At 41.2% G+C, this 18,368-nt stretch overlaps 2 protein-coding genes across 3 annotated transcripts in view; one reads left to right on the top strand and one right to left on the bottom strand.

Moving 5' to 3' along the window:
• The window catches only part of desi1b (desumoylating isopeptidase 1b), a 55,081-nt gene that overhangs the window by 11,630 nt on the left and 25,083 nt on the right, over nt 1-18,368 (top strand). The gene's annotated exons all lie outside the window — the stretch shown is intronic.
• The window catches only part of shisa8b (shisa family member 8b), a 32,751-nt gene that overhangs the window by 6,860 nt on the left and 7,523 nt on the right, over nt 1-18,368 (bottom strand). Inside the window, exons 3-4 of the mRNA XM_018685431.2 lie at nt 12,336-12,460; nt 2,522-2,635 (exon numbers count right to left, since the gene is read on the bottom strand). Coding sequence (XP_018540947.2) covers nt 2,522-2,635; nt 12,336-12,460 — 239 coding nt within the window. The remainder of the gene's footprint in view (nt 1-2,521; nt 2,636-12,335; nt 12,461-18,368) is intronic.

Genomic DNA, 18,368 nt, shown 5'->3' with positions numbered 1-18,368 from the left:
TGGAAAAGTTACACAATCTTGCTTTAAATGCTCAATGATAAGAAATAATGCTAAGATTAGCAGTTAGCGGTAGCCTTGTTAGCACCATCTTAGCTAACAAAGGAAACAGAGAGGTGAAAAATATAAGTATAATAACAGTGCCTTGTGGAAAGGGCCCATCTCAACCACCAGAAGCGCAGAAAACAAATAATATTTCTCTCCCGTTACAAATAACGTGGACTTCCTTGTTTAGAAATTAAACGAGAGGAAAGATAACGGAGAGTCAGGAGAAGGAAGGTCAGGATGAGAGGGAGGGTTTGAAGAACATCAAAGGGGAAAGCTGGTGATCGGTGAAGTATTTCCAATTGGCGTATGCCCTTGAGGTGAAACGTAGCGGCGTTCCTCTTTTCCTGGGATACAAGAGGGCAGAAGGCAGGGGGAGGAAACTGAGGAGTGGAATGGAGATGATGGAGGTAAAGGTATGTGTGTCAGGATGTGGAGACATAGCAGTGAAGGTTTATAAATACCCTCGCCCTGAGTCTGGAGTGTGCACGTGTGTGTGTGTGTGTTGGGTAGGCATGAATGTCACAGAGGATTATTTAAATAAACTTAACACTGAGGTCATTGCCTCTAGCTTTGTGGCTACATGAACAGTAACCTTGTTTTTGTGTGTGCTTTCATCATTTTAGACCAAAAGACTGAGTCCACCAACAACAGCTGTTTGTTTTCTTCTTTTATCGAAATCTAGTTTTTTTGAGAAAGGAGTATTTATATGAATTTGGAATATTATGTCTGAATGTCCTGTTTGCATTTGGTAAGGTTGTACAGTATAATGGGAAGGATTGATAAGGATGTAGGCATCTTACGTTTCATTAAAGTTTCCAAAATTGAAAAACATAAGTGCCAAAGTGAGAGAAATTCATTCAGCAGGGTGTTTCTCCTATAAAACTGATACTTATCAATGAAAATATGAGCAGTGTAGTATAATCCTAACCTTTGTCCTGCTTGTCCAAGTATGCTTTTCTATAGTAAACAAACAGAGTTATCTTATCACTTCATTTACATTATTATACTATAAATTTAGTGCTATCTATCTATCTATCTATCTACTGTCATTCTTTTTCTGTCTGCTATATTGATTAACTGGTTTCTGACATTTTGTCTGGGACGTGTAGACTCAGCCTTGGTGTTTATAAGTATGTATTTAGCCAACAAGTGCATATTTAAGACCGATTAACTGGGTTGTCATGTTGCAGCATGTGGAAACACCAACAACCAACTCATAGGGCTAATATCAATTAGCTTGTGAGCTAAAGCTGATCAAATCAATGGTTTCTGGCTAAAAAAGTAGCATTTGTCGAGCTCTGTCTGAAATCAAGTACCTATTATTGTGAACTGCATATGCACCATGCAGAATTGGAAAGCCGACAGGTGTAGCAACAGTAAGTAAATAGTCAATTACTGTTTTAAGACGCTAACTCGTGTTGATCTGTTGAGGCCTTTGGGCAGATCCCAAGTGTAAAGTATGTACAGTGTGTAAAGAGAGTTGTTGCTGAAAAAGGGCGCTCATGCTCCATCAACCTTCCATGGATAATAAAGGTTACAAAAATCTACCTTGACAAGCAGTGATTTGCCTTTGGCTCGCTGGTAGAGGATTGTTTTGTTCTAATGGGACGCCTGGGGTTGGATGGAGCTCTGTACACTGTTACACCTGCTACTATTCAAGGACAACAACGTCATGACACGATGGTCTGTACAGTCACCTGGTAGAAACTCCAACTTCGCTTTTACATCACAAATTACTTAAAAAAACTACACCTGGAGGAATCATTAAAGTGCAGCAAAAAATACACAAACAGTGACCAAAAGTACAGAGTTAGACAGGGTGAAGTGAAGTGATTACATTGAGGAAAAATATTAATAAACATAATAATCTGACAGAATAGATTTGTCTATTTGTTTACATATCTAATGATGATGAAAACTATACAAACAAAACCAAAGCTGGTAAAAAAATGTTTTTTTTTTCTCTTAGTTTGGGGTAATTAAACTCAAAATGAGGACATAGGAGGATGGTACGTTTACCAGTCATGTGGCTTTCAAAAGTTTCTTCCTGCTCCCAGAGGCTCCCAGAACCTGCCCTCTGTGTTACATGAAATACATGTATTATAGAGCTCTGTCCTTGGCAATGACCTGTGCTGTCTGGTTAGAAAATATTGCTGCACAGTGACGTTAGCTCGGACAAAATTGCCATCTGGTTGATAATTAAAACAACAACTCGCTTAGAAACCAGGCTACTCTGATGGCAGTGCACACCCCCAGTTCAGCCATCAATCTCCTCAGGAACATTTAGAGAAAATTAACATTATCTAACCAATCACACCGCAGAGTCAGACAGGAACAGCGTGGGCTCCTCTTTAAGATCGACCCTCGACAGTTGACAGCTCCTGTACAGCCAACCCTACTGTACTGTAAAGGTTACTGTGTCAGTTGGAGTCAGCATCATATTGTGTGTGTGTCTTTGTGTGTATGTCCAACTTACCCACAGCTTTGAGGGAGGTGTATTTGTTCAGTCCCACTGTGCTGTGGTTGCTGTGCGGGTGCGGAAGCCCTTGTCCAAACGGCCCGTACGCCGAGTTATTCAGATGGTACTGTTCTGGTAGGAGACAGAGGCACAGTCAGTCAGTTCATTATAATTTGCTTACAGACGCAGATACAGATCCAAAACAACAAGGGCACGTTGGAATACTACCTGTGCAAAGTTTTCAGTGTGCTGTTTGATTTGTGATGAACTGATTATATGCGTGTTTATTTGAGAAATACAGTGGCCCTGAGGGTCAAAACACAACAACAATTCAGAAAAAGCAAACAACATTTCAGAAAACACATTGTTTCCGAAAACAAAACAACGTTTCACTAGACAAAATGACATTTCAGATTATGAAAAGCGACGAACAACATCCCTTTTTTGTGATTGGACAGAACTCTAGTCAATTCAGAGTTTATCCAGTGGATGTGTTCATGGTCAGTTGGTCTTCGATTTGATCATACGTTTTCAGACTTTGATTTTGTTTTCTGAGTTGTCGTTGTTCTTTGACCTTCAGGGCCACCGTAGAGAAAACACCCAATGTGAGCACTATTTGGACAGAAATTATGAAAGTATTAATAAACAGGGAACTTCTACAAGACATTGCTGTATAGCTGATCAGAACGGCCATGGTGAAAGTCAGTGAGAAATGCCTGCCGTCATAGAACGGGTGATGAATCGTACAAATGGGAGTAACGGTGCTTTTGGACAATCTCTCAGGCAATCGTCAAGGTAAATCATGGTGTAGCACTCAGTTATATATGAAAAGTTACCAAAGGTTATGTGAAGAAAAAAGAAAGTTTGAGAGAGAAGTTCAGACCTGCACATCTGGTTAATCACTGATTGAAGTGAGCATGTTTATCGTTTATGTTTCATATTATTGTTCATGATCCGACAAGCAGAGTGGTGAGGGTAGGGTAAGTTCAGGTCTGTGTGTCTGTTTGACCGAGGGTAGGAAGGAGGCGTGGAGGTGTGGGCATGTTTATTTCTGCTTTAGAATTTAACCGCTGCAGTCAAAATAATAAAATATATGTCTCCAATTCACTGCTTTCTCCTCGCTAACGCCGTGAGGACATGATTTCATAAGTGTCTGCTGTTTGAACCCTTTTCTTAGTCTCCATTCATTAATGTGTTGTTGTTGTTAGGGCCTGAGCTGTTCTGTGTTGTTGTTGTGAAAACATATTTAGGTTTTCCAGATGTAGTTTGGACATAGGATGCAGTTCTTATCAACTCATGCGTACTATAAGCTGCTCCTCAGCCTATATAAGCTCTACATTCTCTTTGTTTCTTTGTCAGTCTTTCTGGTAGCATGAGCAGATTGTATTTGACACTCACTCCAGATCACGCCACACCTTCTCTTTATTCTCTCAACCACCACTGCTCTCTTTCGCGCTTGTTGAGCAAGGGACCAGGGGCCGACAAATCCCGGATAGTACACTTTTCAGGGGGCCCTGGTGCACCAAGCGAACAGCTGATTGTCAAAGCTGTCAGACTGTCTCCTTACTTTTTTTCCTCGCACCTGTCCTTTTTTAACTTTCACAAGCAAAAAGACCATCGGCTGACAGAAGCGTCTCCCGTTTACCCCGAGGCCGGTGATTTTGGGTTGAGACGGGCCAGCCAGTCTCATGCTAAATGAACTGAGGTTAATGAACAATGGAACAAACTGGCTGAGAGAGTGAAGCCCTGCCTGTTAGCATTAATGAAGTCCACTGATGCAGCCAGCGCACTTGATGTCAGCCCTGGGGATGGATGGACACACATGGAGCACTCACGAATGTTCACACAGACACACACACCCAGAACAACATGCTTTACGAGGCCATTTGGAAAAGAAACAAAATCAGTTGTATTTAGCATTGTGTTTTTTCTGTGTGTCAGTGTTAAACTGACATATCTTATGACTGAATGAAACAGTAACGCGTATTCACACGTTTGCCAATCTGATTTGTCGTGCACGAGTCAAGCCTGTGCACGAGTGTGTGTTTGTGTAAATACTGTGTCACATAGAGACGCACGGCATCAAAGACAGAGGGCTTCATCACGTCTGTGGACTGTCAGCACTAAGAAAGAGGTGTACGCGGCACAACTTCTGAATGCTAATCACCACACACACACACACACACACACATACATTTAGTCGTGTGGTTTAGATGAAAACCAAACACAGAGAGAGAGAGTGAAATGAAGAGGATGGCAGGATGTTCTGGTGGAATAAATGAGAAAATTATACTGAAGCCAGAGGGGTGGAGAAATGTCAGGAGTTAGTCTTTACAGTAACAACATTTACACTTACAACTCTGAGCCTCTACCTTAATCACTGCACACACACATACACACACACACACACACACACACACACACACACAATGCACGTTACAACATGTGAAACATCTCACTACCTAATCAGCTTAAACTACAGCACACACCACACTGATAATTGTATGTGTGTGTGTGCAGACACAGGAAAATCATCCAGAGTAATCCAGTGGTGGTGCTGACCTCTCAGCATGTGACAGATTAGCCGGATTATGAGGAAGAAGAGTCCTTTTCATATTGTCGTCATCATCACTATCTTCATCTCATCATCATCTTCGTCGTCATTTTTTTTTCTTTTCTCCTTAAAGCCACAGTAAATGACCAACAGATCACGATGCACTGGGTCTGTGTATTCGCTGGTTTTCATTGGAAGTCCTTTGAAGCAGCTCGTTCAACGATGCTGATAACTTCACTTAGCTTTGATCTCTGGTTGAAAAATAACTGGTTGTCCTCCTCAGGGTGTCCTGCAGTGTCATATTTTATTTTATTTTAGCAGTAATGGAGAATGTGAAAACAGACTGGATTAAAGACATTTATCCAGTGCAAACGTTGCCATCCCCTCTTACAGACCGCTGCAGAATTAGCATAAAATTTAGGTTTGTGGTCACTCACTCAGGCTCCCAAAAAAGATTTTAAACTGAATTTTTCATTGAGCTTTGGAGAAAATAAGAAATTAAGTTCTGTCGAAACAGACTTTGCTCAGTTCAATGAGATTACCCCTAAAAAAATCAACAAAAATGTGACTATTTTTAGCCACACACCTTATGAAACTTTACAGGAAATGATCCACACGAAAAACTTAAATATGAACACTTACGTCCACTCACACACACACAGAAATACAAACGAGACCTATTAGTGAGTCCGTCTGCTTTCAGTGCACAATGTTTCAGTGATTGCATAATGGAATAAGTATGTAACTGTGTATGTGTGTGTGTGTGTGTGTGTGCTCAAACCAATACATAAAACACTAACTGAGGGAATTAGGAGGGGTTCTGCTACGGGGTTGTAGATTTTAAAGCTCCAGCATGGCTGCACATATTAATTTCTTCCATTAGGCACCATCCAAGTGAACGTCTGGCATCGGGATCTTTTAAGCGCAGAACAAGAGGGCAGGAATGCTGCTTAATGAGTTACGTAATATCTCCTCTCTCAGGGAATCGCAGGCAGCGTGTGATTAAGGTGTAGGACGGCGAAGACGAGGCCTCCGTTGCTTCATCTGTCTAAATGATGCAGGAAGGTGGAGACGAGCTAACAGATCTGAGGGACAAAGAGAGCGGCTCGGTCCATAGCTGAGGTGGTCACAGGTGTGTGTGACTAATATTACAGGGTGTCAGGGTATCCCACTTAACGAGGAGGTAAATATCACACAAGTAGTGATTATGCTTCTTCTGAAACTCGTCTTCTAGAAGTAACGCAGTAAACTGACTGAACTGAGCTCTGTTTCAGTTAGCTGCTAATTCATGCTATTAGACCACACTGGAGGTTTTGACATGCATGAAACTCAGTCTGGACACTGGCATAAATTTGAAATTCCTTTATTATAAAAGGAAAAGAAGTGGAAGCATGAGTTGCAGCAGTGTGATGTTGTTCTGATATCTGTCTGTGGAGGGAAACCTACCTGCAGCATGTGGAGACAGGCAGCACCACCTTTATTTTTCTTTCTTTTTGGTGCAAAATCTAACAATATGCAGTCTTATCAGGGTAAAACTTGTTTTTTTTTCATCTTAGGCTTTCTATTAGTTGCCTCTTTGCATAAAGATCAAACTTTAGAGCTGTTAGGGGTAATAAATATGGAGTTACTGTGAATTTTGGCAGCTGTTTTTAGATTTAGACTTTTGCCCTCTTAGTCAAGATATAAAAACAGTATATAACCATCATTTTAAAGGCTGTTTTAAGATGCTCAGCTGGTTCCTGGTCTGCTATTAATAATAAGACATGAATTATTAATAATAAAGCAACGGCATGCAGAAATGAAGCATTCTTTTGTTAGGAGATTTTGAGATGAAAAGAAGGAAGGATATGTTTTTCTCTCACCATGCAAAATACGAGGTTATCAATAAGATATGTGACTTCCCAGCTTGTTGAGCCTCAGCAGAACGATGCACAGATTCATTTTCAGGTCAGCAACTTAAGAGGAGTTGAAGTTTTTAGGAGGAGTTAAAAGGAGGTTTTGATGTGATGGGATTCCTCTCTCTCTCTCTCTCTCTTCACACACACACACACACACACCTATACCATCTGCCTGGTGTTTCCACTGGCGTGCTATTGTGCATGTTCATGACCGTGAAACACAGAGAAAAGCAGAGAGGCCAGCACATGTTTCTGTATATGGTGTGTGTTTTGTGTATAAATGTGCACCTCTGAGTGTGTGTTTGTGCATGAAACGATAACATAAAAGGAGCCTTAAGTGCCATGGGGAAATTGCATGGCGTCTGTCATCACCAAGATGAAATATGAAGGTCCCTGTGTGTCTGTGAGAGAGAGAGAGTGATGGTACGAATAAGGAGACTTAAGAGCCGAGAATAAAGCGAGAGAGCAGAGAGCGCACCACGTCTGTCATCAGTGAGATCACATGTGAAAGTCTGTGTGCATCATCGTTTCGAGCTGGAGCAGACAAACAACCATCTCACACCCCCACGTATTTATAATCCTTGCTCTGTGCGATCTGCTGAGTTGGCCGTACACATGCCTTTTTTTGTCAGAATAATCAACGTGACGTGAGCAGGGGAGCACAGATTCATACTGAGATCATTAATTTACAAGAATAAGTAGTTTGCCTCTCATGACCCCGGGAAATAGTGGAGGATGCAGGGAAACATTTTTGGAGGAGACAAACTCCTCCGACAGCTCGGGTAAAAGAAAAACAGAGAGACGCGAGAGAAGGAAAGGTAAAATTTGTGATATGAAGAGTGATTTGTTACTGGTTCACGCTACTTCTGCAGTCGGCTTTGATAAATAGGTCATCACGTTTTGCTTCAAGCTTTCTCTCCGCAATGAGTCATGTTTGTTGGGGTCTATTAGACCAAATATTCGCCTCCTGTCCTCAGTTAACATCAGCTGCTGAGAGCTCATGTAAATCTAAAAAAACTGACTTTTTGACATCTGCATGCTTCAAAGTCGCAGTGAAACAGAAGTAACCCTTCAGTGTGAGTGATGATTCCTCACATCTGTGGGCACCTTTCTGTGCTGCTGGCTACTTACTGGCTAACGGTCCTGAATGGTTTTATATGATGGGCAGGTCACCCCCAATCACATCTGACGAGAGGGTTCAAGACGAGTCATCAAAAATATTTCTACATTTTACAGGAAAGCAAAGAGACATGTTTAGCATTTAACAAGAGATAAGTCTACACAACTTTGTTCTGCTGTTAACACTGAAACAGCCACTGGATAGAGTCACAAAGCTGCAAACCAATTAATTAATCAATCTAAAACTTGCTAAGATTAGCTGCCAGAAGTGATTGGTCATATCAGACTGAGCAAGTCTGTTAAAGGCTGCAAAACTGAGTCTAGTGAATGAAGCATGAGTGTGTTTTATTGTTTAAAATCAACCTTTAATTTGTAAAATCAATGTTTTGCTGCTTCTTCTCTTCATAATTTTGCTTTAAACTGAATATTAGCCTCAGAGAAAATGGCAGTTTGCCTTTTAACACTTCTCCTCCAATCAGTTCAGATGTCATCAGTTACTCTGTAGGTAATGAGCATTACTTTTTCCAAAGGCCGCTGTCTGCCATCTTGACTGCAATGGAAAAACCAATACAGTTCATCTGTTTTCTGCCCAGGCAATCTATTTAGTGTTCCACTTTGTCCTGTGGCTCAATTAGGGAGCGTTTTAAATTACATTTTGCATTTGCGACACGTAGTGTTGTGCCAGCTTACATTCACAGTCCTGGTCCCCCCACCTCAAAAAAATACAAATAAAGTAAAAAAAAGATTCCTGCAACTCCTTCAGAGTTCAGGACGGGGGATGAAGATCTGGGACAGACGGAGGTGACTCATGATTTGAAGCACTGATGTGTCGACCCTCAAATGTCAACCTGTGAGTTTGCTGAAAACCATGTTATGACCAAAAAAGACACTTTTGTAGACAGTTTTTAGGTGACGTGTTACCAGACAGTCTTCAGGCGAAGTTCTCATCCGTAACTTTAGTTTTCTCTTCTCAAACAATACCTGTCATGGTGTGTTCACATGATACGCTGAGGGATTTTTGTTTTGTTTTATTGGCACAAAGCTGTCTGCTGGACAACATGTTTTTTTGTTTTTTTTAGCTGTCTGTGTTTATTGACCACAAACAGCCAGTGGACATTTTCCTCCTCTGCCGAAGAATCGGGTGTAATGTGCATAAATATGGAACGCATTAGCATCAATAGGTATCATCACCAGCACTGACTTCTCTGCCAAGTCCCCTCTGCCTTTCACTACTGTCACTTCACATTAAGAAGTGGACTGATGTCCCACGCCAACGTTTACTTATGGCGTTTTAATTCAGTCAACAGACTGTGCCACATGCTGTTTCACTTCCATCACTTCACCATGCACTTGGAAAACATTCAGGAGAAGCTGCTGGATCATCATGTCAATCCATAAGCAGTGGGTGGTTCTCAGCAGTAGGAGATTTTAAATTTCTCTGTACACTGTCGAACTGCCGACATAAGACTTTTGAATCTTTTCTCCGGCAGCAACAAATGGAAACAAGTGATTTAAAAAAACCTACATTATCATTAATTATTTAGGCTGAGACAGAAGCAGAGGAGAGATGGAGAAGTGTAGGGCACAGAAAACATTTGTACATGATCTAAATCCAGAGCTGGGCAGTAACTCATTACTGAATAATGACGAGTATAGTGCAAGGGTAACGGGAGTTCAGCTCAGCTGACCGATATCTGTTAGCTTAGCACTGCAGGGGCTGGAGGTGTGGAGAGGTGACTAGCTTCTACCAAAGTTGTTGTAATTAAATGGTAAATGGACTGCTCTTATACAGCTCTTTTCTAGTCATATCGACCTCTCACAGCACTTTACACGTCAGGTCACATTCACACACACTCTACATATAAAGCCCTTTAACACACACACTGATGATATGTTGGGGGCAATGTGGGGTTCAGTATCTTGCCCAAGGATACTTCGGCACATGGACTGGAGGAGGAGCCAGGGATCGAACCACTGACCTTGCGATTAGAGGCCGAGCCGCTCCACCTCCACAGCCTGAGCCCCACTTACATGTTGTGTGTACTTAAGTCCAGGGTACACTCAAAGGTTCACTAGCTGGCGAGCTAATGTTAGCCTCTGTAGTAAGCCTATATCTAGAAATCAACAGGGCTAAGCTAACGTTAGATGTTTCTGGTCAGAGCACCTTCAACATGTGGGCTGCCTGCTTGTTAAACCACATTTCTTTTTCCTATTTCTACACCTGTTTAATGCAGAATATATGACACATGGATGTGAAGGCTGTGGAGATATTTAAAGTAACTGGGTTGAGTTACAAAAGTAATTTGACATCTAAATTCTTTTGCTTAGTAACTTGTAATAAATAAGTTTTCAAGTAATTTTCTAGCTCTTCCCAAGTCAAATCCAAACGGAAACACCTGCATAAATCTTACCATACCAAATGAGCAGACATGACATAAAGTAAATATTTTATGTGGACAGCCACAGTGCGTTTTATTTTGAAAAGTAGCAGCAGTAACAAGTTCTGCAGATTTTTTAAATCTTCAGCAGAGCATAACAAGCTGCTAATTCAAACACGCATACAGTCATCCAGCAAGAGATCATGTTAGCTACAGAGATCGACCGATACTGTGCATGATCAATGAAACACTTTACATTAAACATTAAAGCGTCCACCACATACTGTGTGTCCTATCAAGTCATTAGCAGTGTGTGAAATTCTACATTGTAAGATATGAGAGATGGATGCTGCAGGCGTCCTCTTGTATCAAACACTCCACCCTTCTCCCTCCCCTCTGACACACACACACACACTCACACACACATCCGCCCGTGCACGCTCACATGTTCACATGCCCAGCACACACCAACGCATACTAATCCACACACTCACACACAGACACACAAGCACAGTCAGTTGGTATTTTGTATAAGTCCAAACTAAAGTGTGACCACAGTCCTGCTCTTAACTCATACTTTGGAGTGCTTGGTTGAAAACCGTGTCATCCAGGCTGGTGTATCTGGATGTGTAGAAAATGTATAGAAAACAGCACATGCTGCCTGTAGGGCTGCAGCCTGCCTACATTAACATACTAATTAAATACTCTGTGTGTGTGGTGCATTGGTGTGTTGCACGTGCAACAAGCATGTGTTCTACTTACAGATGAAGATCCTCTGTTGTTCACTCTCTGTCCTCTCCCACTCCGAAAAACGTCTTAGTCAGTGTAAAATCTAAAATGTTCTGTACTTTGTTCTGTGTTGAGTCTGATTCTTTTCAGTGTTTTCCAGATTTTAATCTCACTGTCCATAGTTTGAAAACCTTGAAAACCTCATGTACAATAATATATATACAGGTTTGTGTGCAACCAGTACAAATGCTGCTCTGTAAAGTTGTTTATTTTTATATTTTTTTAGGTTATTTATTCATCGTTGTTAAAAGGAAACCAGATGCAAGCTCAGTGACCAGCAATCGTTTGTGATATTTACGTGTTTTGTTCGGCAAGATAATATCCACAAATTAACTCCACTGCTCTGATGTTTGAAGCCTAAATACAGTCACCAGGAGTAAAAAGCTGATGTTAGGCTATAATAGTCATAGTTTGAATGATAATAAGACATTTTGAGTTTGAGTGCAGTGTTCAGGCTGTTTAAAAAACCAGACAACTTGGACCAATCAACTGGCTCGAGTGGCGGTGTAGAAATCTGAAGGTAGCTCACCTAGTTTACATATCTAAGACGAGAAATGAAGCGAGACTCTCTCATCTCCTTCAACTGCATGAATGATGCGACCTTGATTAAATAAGACACATTAGAGGGAGTTCGAACCAGAGCTCATCTGTGAGATGAAGTTCAAGCATGTGTGTGTGAGAGAGGTGAAGCGAGAGGGAGGTCACAGCTCTGGGTGTTTCTTGTTTTCCAAAGCAAAGGAAAGGAAGGAGGTTTTTCCTCACATACCACCTGTCTTTGTATAATGTGTGTGTGTGGTTCTTTACAGTATAAGAGAGGGAAAGCTGGGGATTGTTTGGCTGTTTGGAAAGAAGGGAGTTTGACCCCTCCAAAAAACTGTCATCCATCAGCACAGGTTCAAGCTCAGACTCTTCTATGTTCAGTAAATACACTCTGTCGTGTGGAGGCAGCATTCATTGTGCTGTGTGGAAACAAACTGATAATGCAGGTTTTAGGTGAGCACCAAGACACTGAGTTACTCAAACAACACTCCAGCCCCAGGGTTTAGACTATGGATAAATAACTGTGGATGAACTCATCGTCTCTCAGTACTCACCACTCCTGCTGCGCAGAATCCTGGCTGAGACGCCGTTGGCTCTCCCTCCGCTGGGCGAACTGGCCGTGGTGTTTTCCACCGAGCTCACCTCACCTCCCTGCTGCTTCAGCAGGTCTGTCAGCGTCCTGGAGACAAACACACACACACACACGCTGGCTGTAAATTGGTGCTCAACTTCTAATAGTAGTAAATGTTTTCTTTAAAAAAAGAGAAAAAGGAAAGCAAGAAACATCAGAGATGATGATGACAAAAGAAACTGATGATAACTCGTTCTGGCAGCCATTTCTGAGCTAAACAAGAATGAATACAGAAAAAAAAAAATGATCGATCACAAAAAAAAAAAAAAAAAAAAAAAAAAAGCCCAGAAGTCACAAAAAACATAATTTACATCATCCTGCAACTTGGAAATAAATAAAAAGTGAAGAGATGAATTGTTCACATTAGAGTAGCTCGGTCAGTGAGAGAGACAAACACCATCTGTTCCCCTCACAGATGTGTTTTATTGGTCCTCTGTGAGGGCTCTCCCCAACAGCTGGAGCCCCTGCTCACAAACACACACATAAACCACACACACACACACACAGGCAGTTCATGTACAGTATGTACAGTACATCCTGTCGTCCCAGGGGAGAGTGTATTCACTGTGTGTATGTGTGTTTTTTCATTCCTGCCTATACCTGTGTGTTTGTTTGTGTGTGTGTGTGTGTGTGTGTGAAAAGAGGTGGTTGTTGTTTGTAATTCGACATCTGATGTTTGCAGTGTGTGTGAGTGTGTGTGTTAGGTCATCAGAGGTCTCGTTGTGATGATCCTGTTGTGGGACAGTTTTGAACTCGTCCTTCTTCTGTATCTAAATTCTTCATTATCATGTAGTAAGATGTGTTTAGTGTGCTTGTTTGTTATATATATATCTGTATTTATTACATTTGTGACTTAGGTTGCAGCATGTCACCATGATAATAACACTTCATCTATCATACTGCTCAGAAATCCGATACTGTGGACATATGAGGCCACTGTTTGTGTCGTCTGACCATAAATTCAGGAAGTCTTTTTGCCCTGCTAAAGTTAAAGGAGAACTGCATTGATCTTAAGTCTGTTTACAGGTGTTTTTTTTTTTTTTTAAGCCAACACAAGAGTTAGCATCACCCTGGTTCCCACGAAAAAAGCCAACGGGATTTTCATTCATTTATTTTTTCAAAAATCCATTGACTTTGGGACGAGGGAACAAAATATTCAAACTTATTTCTGGGTTTTCGGACTCATTCCTGCAGCACTCTATCGTCAGTCTGACAGTGTTTATGGCCAACATCCAATTACTGGTTTTAGTTGTGTCAGTTTTTTCCTGCTGAAGAGACATTTCAGTGAAGTGTGGCTCATCACCAAACTGTGTGTGTTTTGTTCAGTGTGTCCTTTAGGATGAATTCCAGTCAGTTGTTATGTGACCGGGGGCTTTTTTGGCTGCACGACATATGGGCAAGATTTCCTAGCAATATGGTCGTGTTTGGACTCGGGGCTTCTTGTTCTGGATGCAAGAAATGCAAAGTAATGACAGCGCACTGCTCATATATTCATATTCCTGTTCCTCCTTCTACTAGGAAGTTTAATTCACTTCATTAACTCACTATGAGCTGAGGATAAACACTAACCGACCACCCCAGCCGATGACACCTCCCTTCCTGTCTCACACACACACTCATCACTTTGAATAAACACTTTTCCTCTCCCTGTGTATTTGCTGAATGTACAGCGTTGATGGTATTCACTCCCTTGATCAATAATTCAAACACCGGTGCCTCTGTTCTGCTAACGAAGCTCGTGTGTTTAGCCGCCTCTGCCTCACACACACACACATGCACAGGTACACAAGGATATGACCGACAGGACAGCAACAGCCAGGGGCAACTTGTTCGCACTCAACCTGCCAAATAGAAAAGTGAGTCCCTCTGGCCAGCCCTCTGATCATCTATAAACTCTCTGTAGGTGTGATGATGTGTGTGAGTAACAGGGTCGCAGATGCCAGAAAGTGGTTCCTGCAGGGACTCTGTTGACGGCGTGTTTGCTGTTTTGGTGCCAGATATGATAAAGCTGTTTGTTTTATCAGCCACAAATATTTCATGTAGACAAATGGTGCACGTGTGTACAGTTTGTGCATGCTTTTACATGCATGACCTTTGTATTTGACTCCTAATATTTACTACCAGAGAAGAGTAATCCACTCTACACTCTGTGAGGTAAAGACGGTGCATTTCTGATCCTATGTTGGGGATAATTAAACTTGAAAGTGACCATAGACAACTTTTTTAGTTTGAATTTATCCTTATGAAGTAAATGTTGATTGCACAATGTAATCGCTACAAAATAACGACACCATCTGTGTTTAGATTGGTTTACTATAAGCCTTCATGGTGCACTTCTGGCTGCCACCCAATGTGAGTTTTCACAGGAAGAATGAAAGCTTGATTTATTGCACAAAGGAGGTGCACCTGCCGCTGTGAAACCAAAACAGAAAGAGGACAGAGCTTCTGTTTTCCTAGATAGCTGTTGGTAGCTTTCCCAGGTAGTGGAAATGGTGGTGACTAGGAAACTCTACTCAAAGAAGGCAAAGAAGGTGGAGAGGGAGGGCGATAGAAACTGTGGTAAAACAAGAGTAAACCTTGGATGGACCTCTCCAACTATGGAGCGAGCTCCGGTACTTGAGAGGGTTTAAAACAACCGACAGTCAGGACAGTAGCCAGACTGATAGCAGGTAGCCATGTTGCTAATGCTACAGCTAACAGCCAGAAACAAACAAAAGATAAATTTTCTGTTTGTTAGTCTAAACAAATAACACATTTCCTGGTGGTGGCCTTTCTAAAATGAGCAGAGGTGAAACTCACTACATTCTTCTTTGTGACAGAGGTTGCCAACATTAATACCACTTGGAAACTCTAGGGGGGAAGATTGTCTATCGCCACTTTAACGGTAAACGCCAAAAAGGTAAATTATAACAAAAATTAGCCCCTAAAAAAATGACACATTAACGAGCTCTTGCAGTTTTGGATTTCCTCTTTGAAACCTTGAAACTGCTTGAATTACTGAGTTACACTCTATTTATGGGATCTGATTTTGTAACAGAAAATTATATTCATTCATTCAAATCAATTCAGATCTTAATCACCTTATTGTGAATCCTTTTATACACACTGTGCCACGGTGTGTGTCTTTGTGAAATTGCGTATTAGATTATGATGTGCAAATTTGTCCCCTTCTAAACATTTGCATCACACAACAGAAAGACTTTAAACGCCTCCTGATCTTTCTTCCTTCTCTGCACAGTTTCAATCTCTCTCTCTCCTCCTTTGCTCAGTTTTCAATTTGTTGTTCTATTCAGTCTCATTCTTCCTCTCTGTCTGCCCCCTCCTCACCTAAACGCAGCCCTAAATATGTCTCTTTCTCTTCGCCCTCCTCTTTAAACCATACCGTTTGTCTTCCTCTCCTCCAAGTCTCTCTCTCTCTCTGCTCCTCATCCCCTCTCTGACTCATTGCCGTGCAGCGCCTCGGGCCTCCATGCACTCTTCTCTTGGCTCGCCGCTCAAACAACTTGCTGATTTAGACTTTTAATCTGCAACAAAAACTGCACCTGTCTCCGGGCTATGTAGTGTTTATGGAGCGTTGGCTGAGCTTCATGAGAGTTTCTGCGGCTGGCTTTGAAAGAGCGAAGATGGCCGTGCAGCTGGTTAAAAGATTAAGACTCGCAGTGTGGGGTAGATTGACAGAAATAGTCTGTGGTGGGTGGAAATAATTCAATCTAAAACAGTGCTACTATGAATGAACAGGTGCGGATTTGTTAATACCCATCTTTTGGTGCCTTGAACTCAACCTTGAATTTTTAAAGTATTTTTTTATGTCTTTATTTGATAGTGACAGTGGAGATAGACATGAAATGCAGGGAAGGAGAGCAGGGGAATGACATGCAGCTGGCTGGGAGTCGAGCCCGGAGCTCGTTGTTCAGGGCGCTCAGGCCCACGTGGTACGAGCCCTAAACATTCGACCATCAGGTCGTCTCCCCTCAGCCTTCATTTTGACTCTTAATAAACAACTGTAAAGTTTTGAGACTGTATCTTGCATGTATCGTGGGGATCGTAGACAAAAATGTTCTCTGTCATCTTGTATTAATGTTTGTCTGGTATTTGCATGACTATAATTGGTCCTCCAGGAATTTATGATCTTTAATTACAAGAATTCAACCAATTCTCACATTTCTCTCTTTGTCAGACAAATGTTTACAAAAATAGCCTCACTTCCCTACATTGCATTATCCAGTCCTGGTTAGGTCAGAGCTCAGCAGACGTTCCTCAGGCAGTGTCCACTGTGACTAGTTCTTTAAACAGTTAAAGCTTTTGCTTTCAGCTGTTGTGCAATTTAGAAAAACATCAGTGGGAACTATTTTAACAAAATAAATCCATATTGTTCTTGATCTCTGTGGATATACAGCATGAGTTATCTTCAGGTTACTTCTCTTATGGCGTTGTTTTTTCTTGCTCTGTATCATGTTACGCAACAGCGATGTGCCTGAGATCTGTGACGCCATCCGTACCTCCATGTTCTCCCATCACATTACAACCACAGTGAGATGAGACTTTGCTAATGTCCTTTAACAATCAATTACCCTCCCAGATCAGAACACCCACTCTGTGATTAGTTACAACTAACATTACAGTAACTCTCTGAACAGAGAAATCCTGTCTGCCTGCCTCTCTGCAGCATTACGTTGACTGTTCTGATGCAAAATGTCCTGAATACAGTGAGGCCTGCATACACGTTCACAGTACGTTTCCTGTTCATCCTCATGTTCTGTTAATGCTGTAATGCACATATTATTGATCCTGTAACTGCACATGTGGATGCATGCTGCAAATGTGCTGTCGTTTTATCTCAGGGCTTCTAGTAAATTCAGAATTTTAAGTGTATTTGTATAAAACTTTTAGATAATCCACTGAAAGAGAAGACAACTGTGGCCGACGTCTCAGTGTCACAATCTCTGTGTCTCCCCTCAGTTGTCACTGACTCCCTCGTCACTCATCTCTCTCTCTTTTCATCTAAGTTACAGTTAAAACCAGCTTTGCTGTCACTGACGATTTACTGATAAAGAGTGAGGAGATGACAAGGCACATCTTAAAACACACCACATACACACATTCGTGCACAAGGACATGAAAGCAGTGTTGTGTTTCTGCAGTGGTTTGTCTCATGAGCATTATAGGCATTTGAATGAACCTTTAGTTTTAAGTCAACATAAGAAGTCGCCCAAGCTTCTCAAAATAATGGAAAGTTACAGCTGAGCTGATGAAGAGAGTAAAAGTGCTGCTCTAAAATCAGTCTGTATATCATTAAGTTTAAAAAACAGGTTTTGACAGACAGAAACTTTTCTGCCTGGACAATTTATGTGTACCCTGGATAAATGAAACTAAACATCCTTATGTGCTTTTTTGTCATAAAAATATGGAGGTGGGGGTACTGACACCCACATTTATCTGACTGTTAATTTCTTAAGAGAGAGCTGTGATTATAATGTGCATGACAAATCGGATTAATTATGAGACATAGCTAAATGTGGGTTATTGTTCAGCTGTTAACAGTGTGTGTGTTAGTGGTTTTATGCTAAACAAGCAAATATGTGTCCTTTCCCTCAAGCACAGAGGGCACCATATGTAATTTTTCTTTCTTTTTTTAGTCAAAATGAAAATAATGTTGTTCTATCATTATCAATTACCATCAAAAAGCCTACATATTGTAGTTCTCTGGGTTATTACGTGCAGGTAGCAAGTGGTGTTGTTTTTGTGCTAACAAGCTAATTTGTAGCCTTTCCTCCAAGCATAGATGGCACTGTCTGTAATTTATTTCTTTTTTTCTGACATAATTAAATAATGTGGTCTATGATCACTTACCTATCAGAAGCTACATATGGTAGTTTTCTGTGTTATTATTAAGTTATTAGGTGCAATTAGCAGACACCTGAGTGGTTTTGTTTTTGTGCTAACAAGCTAATTTGTA

This window comes from Lates calcarifer, linkage group LG23, assembly GCF_001640805.2.
Source record: "Lates calcarifer isolate ASB-BC8 linkage group LG23, TLL_Latcal_v3, whole genome shotgun sequence".
In the NCBI taxonomy this organism is placed as follows: domain Eukaryota; kingdom Metazoa; phylum Chordata; class Actinopteri; family Centropomidae; genus Lates; species Lates calcarifer.
This window is presented reverse-complemented; position numbering and strand designations above follow the sequence as displayed.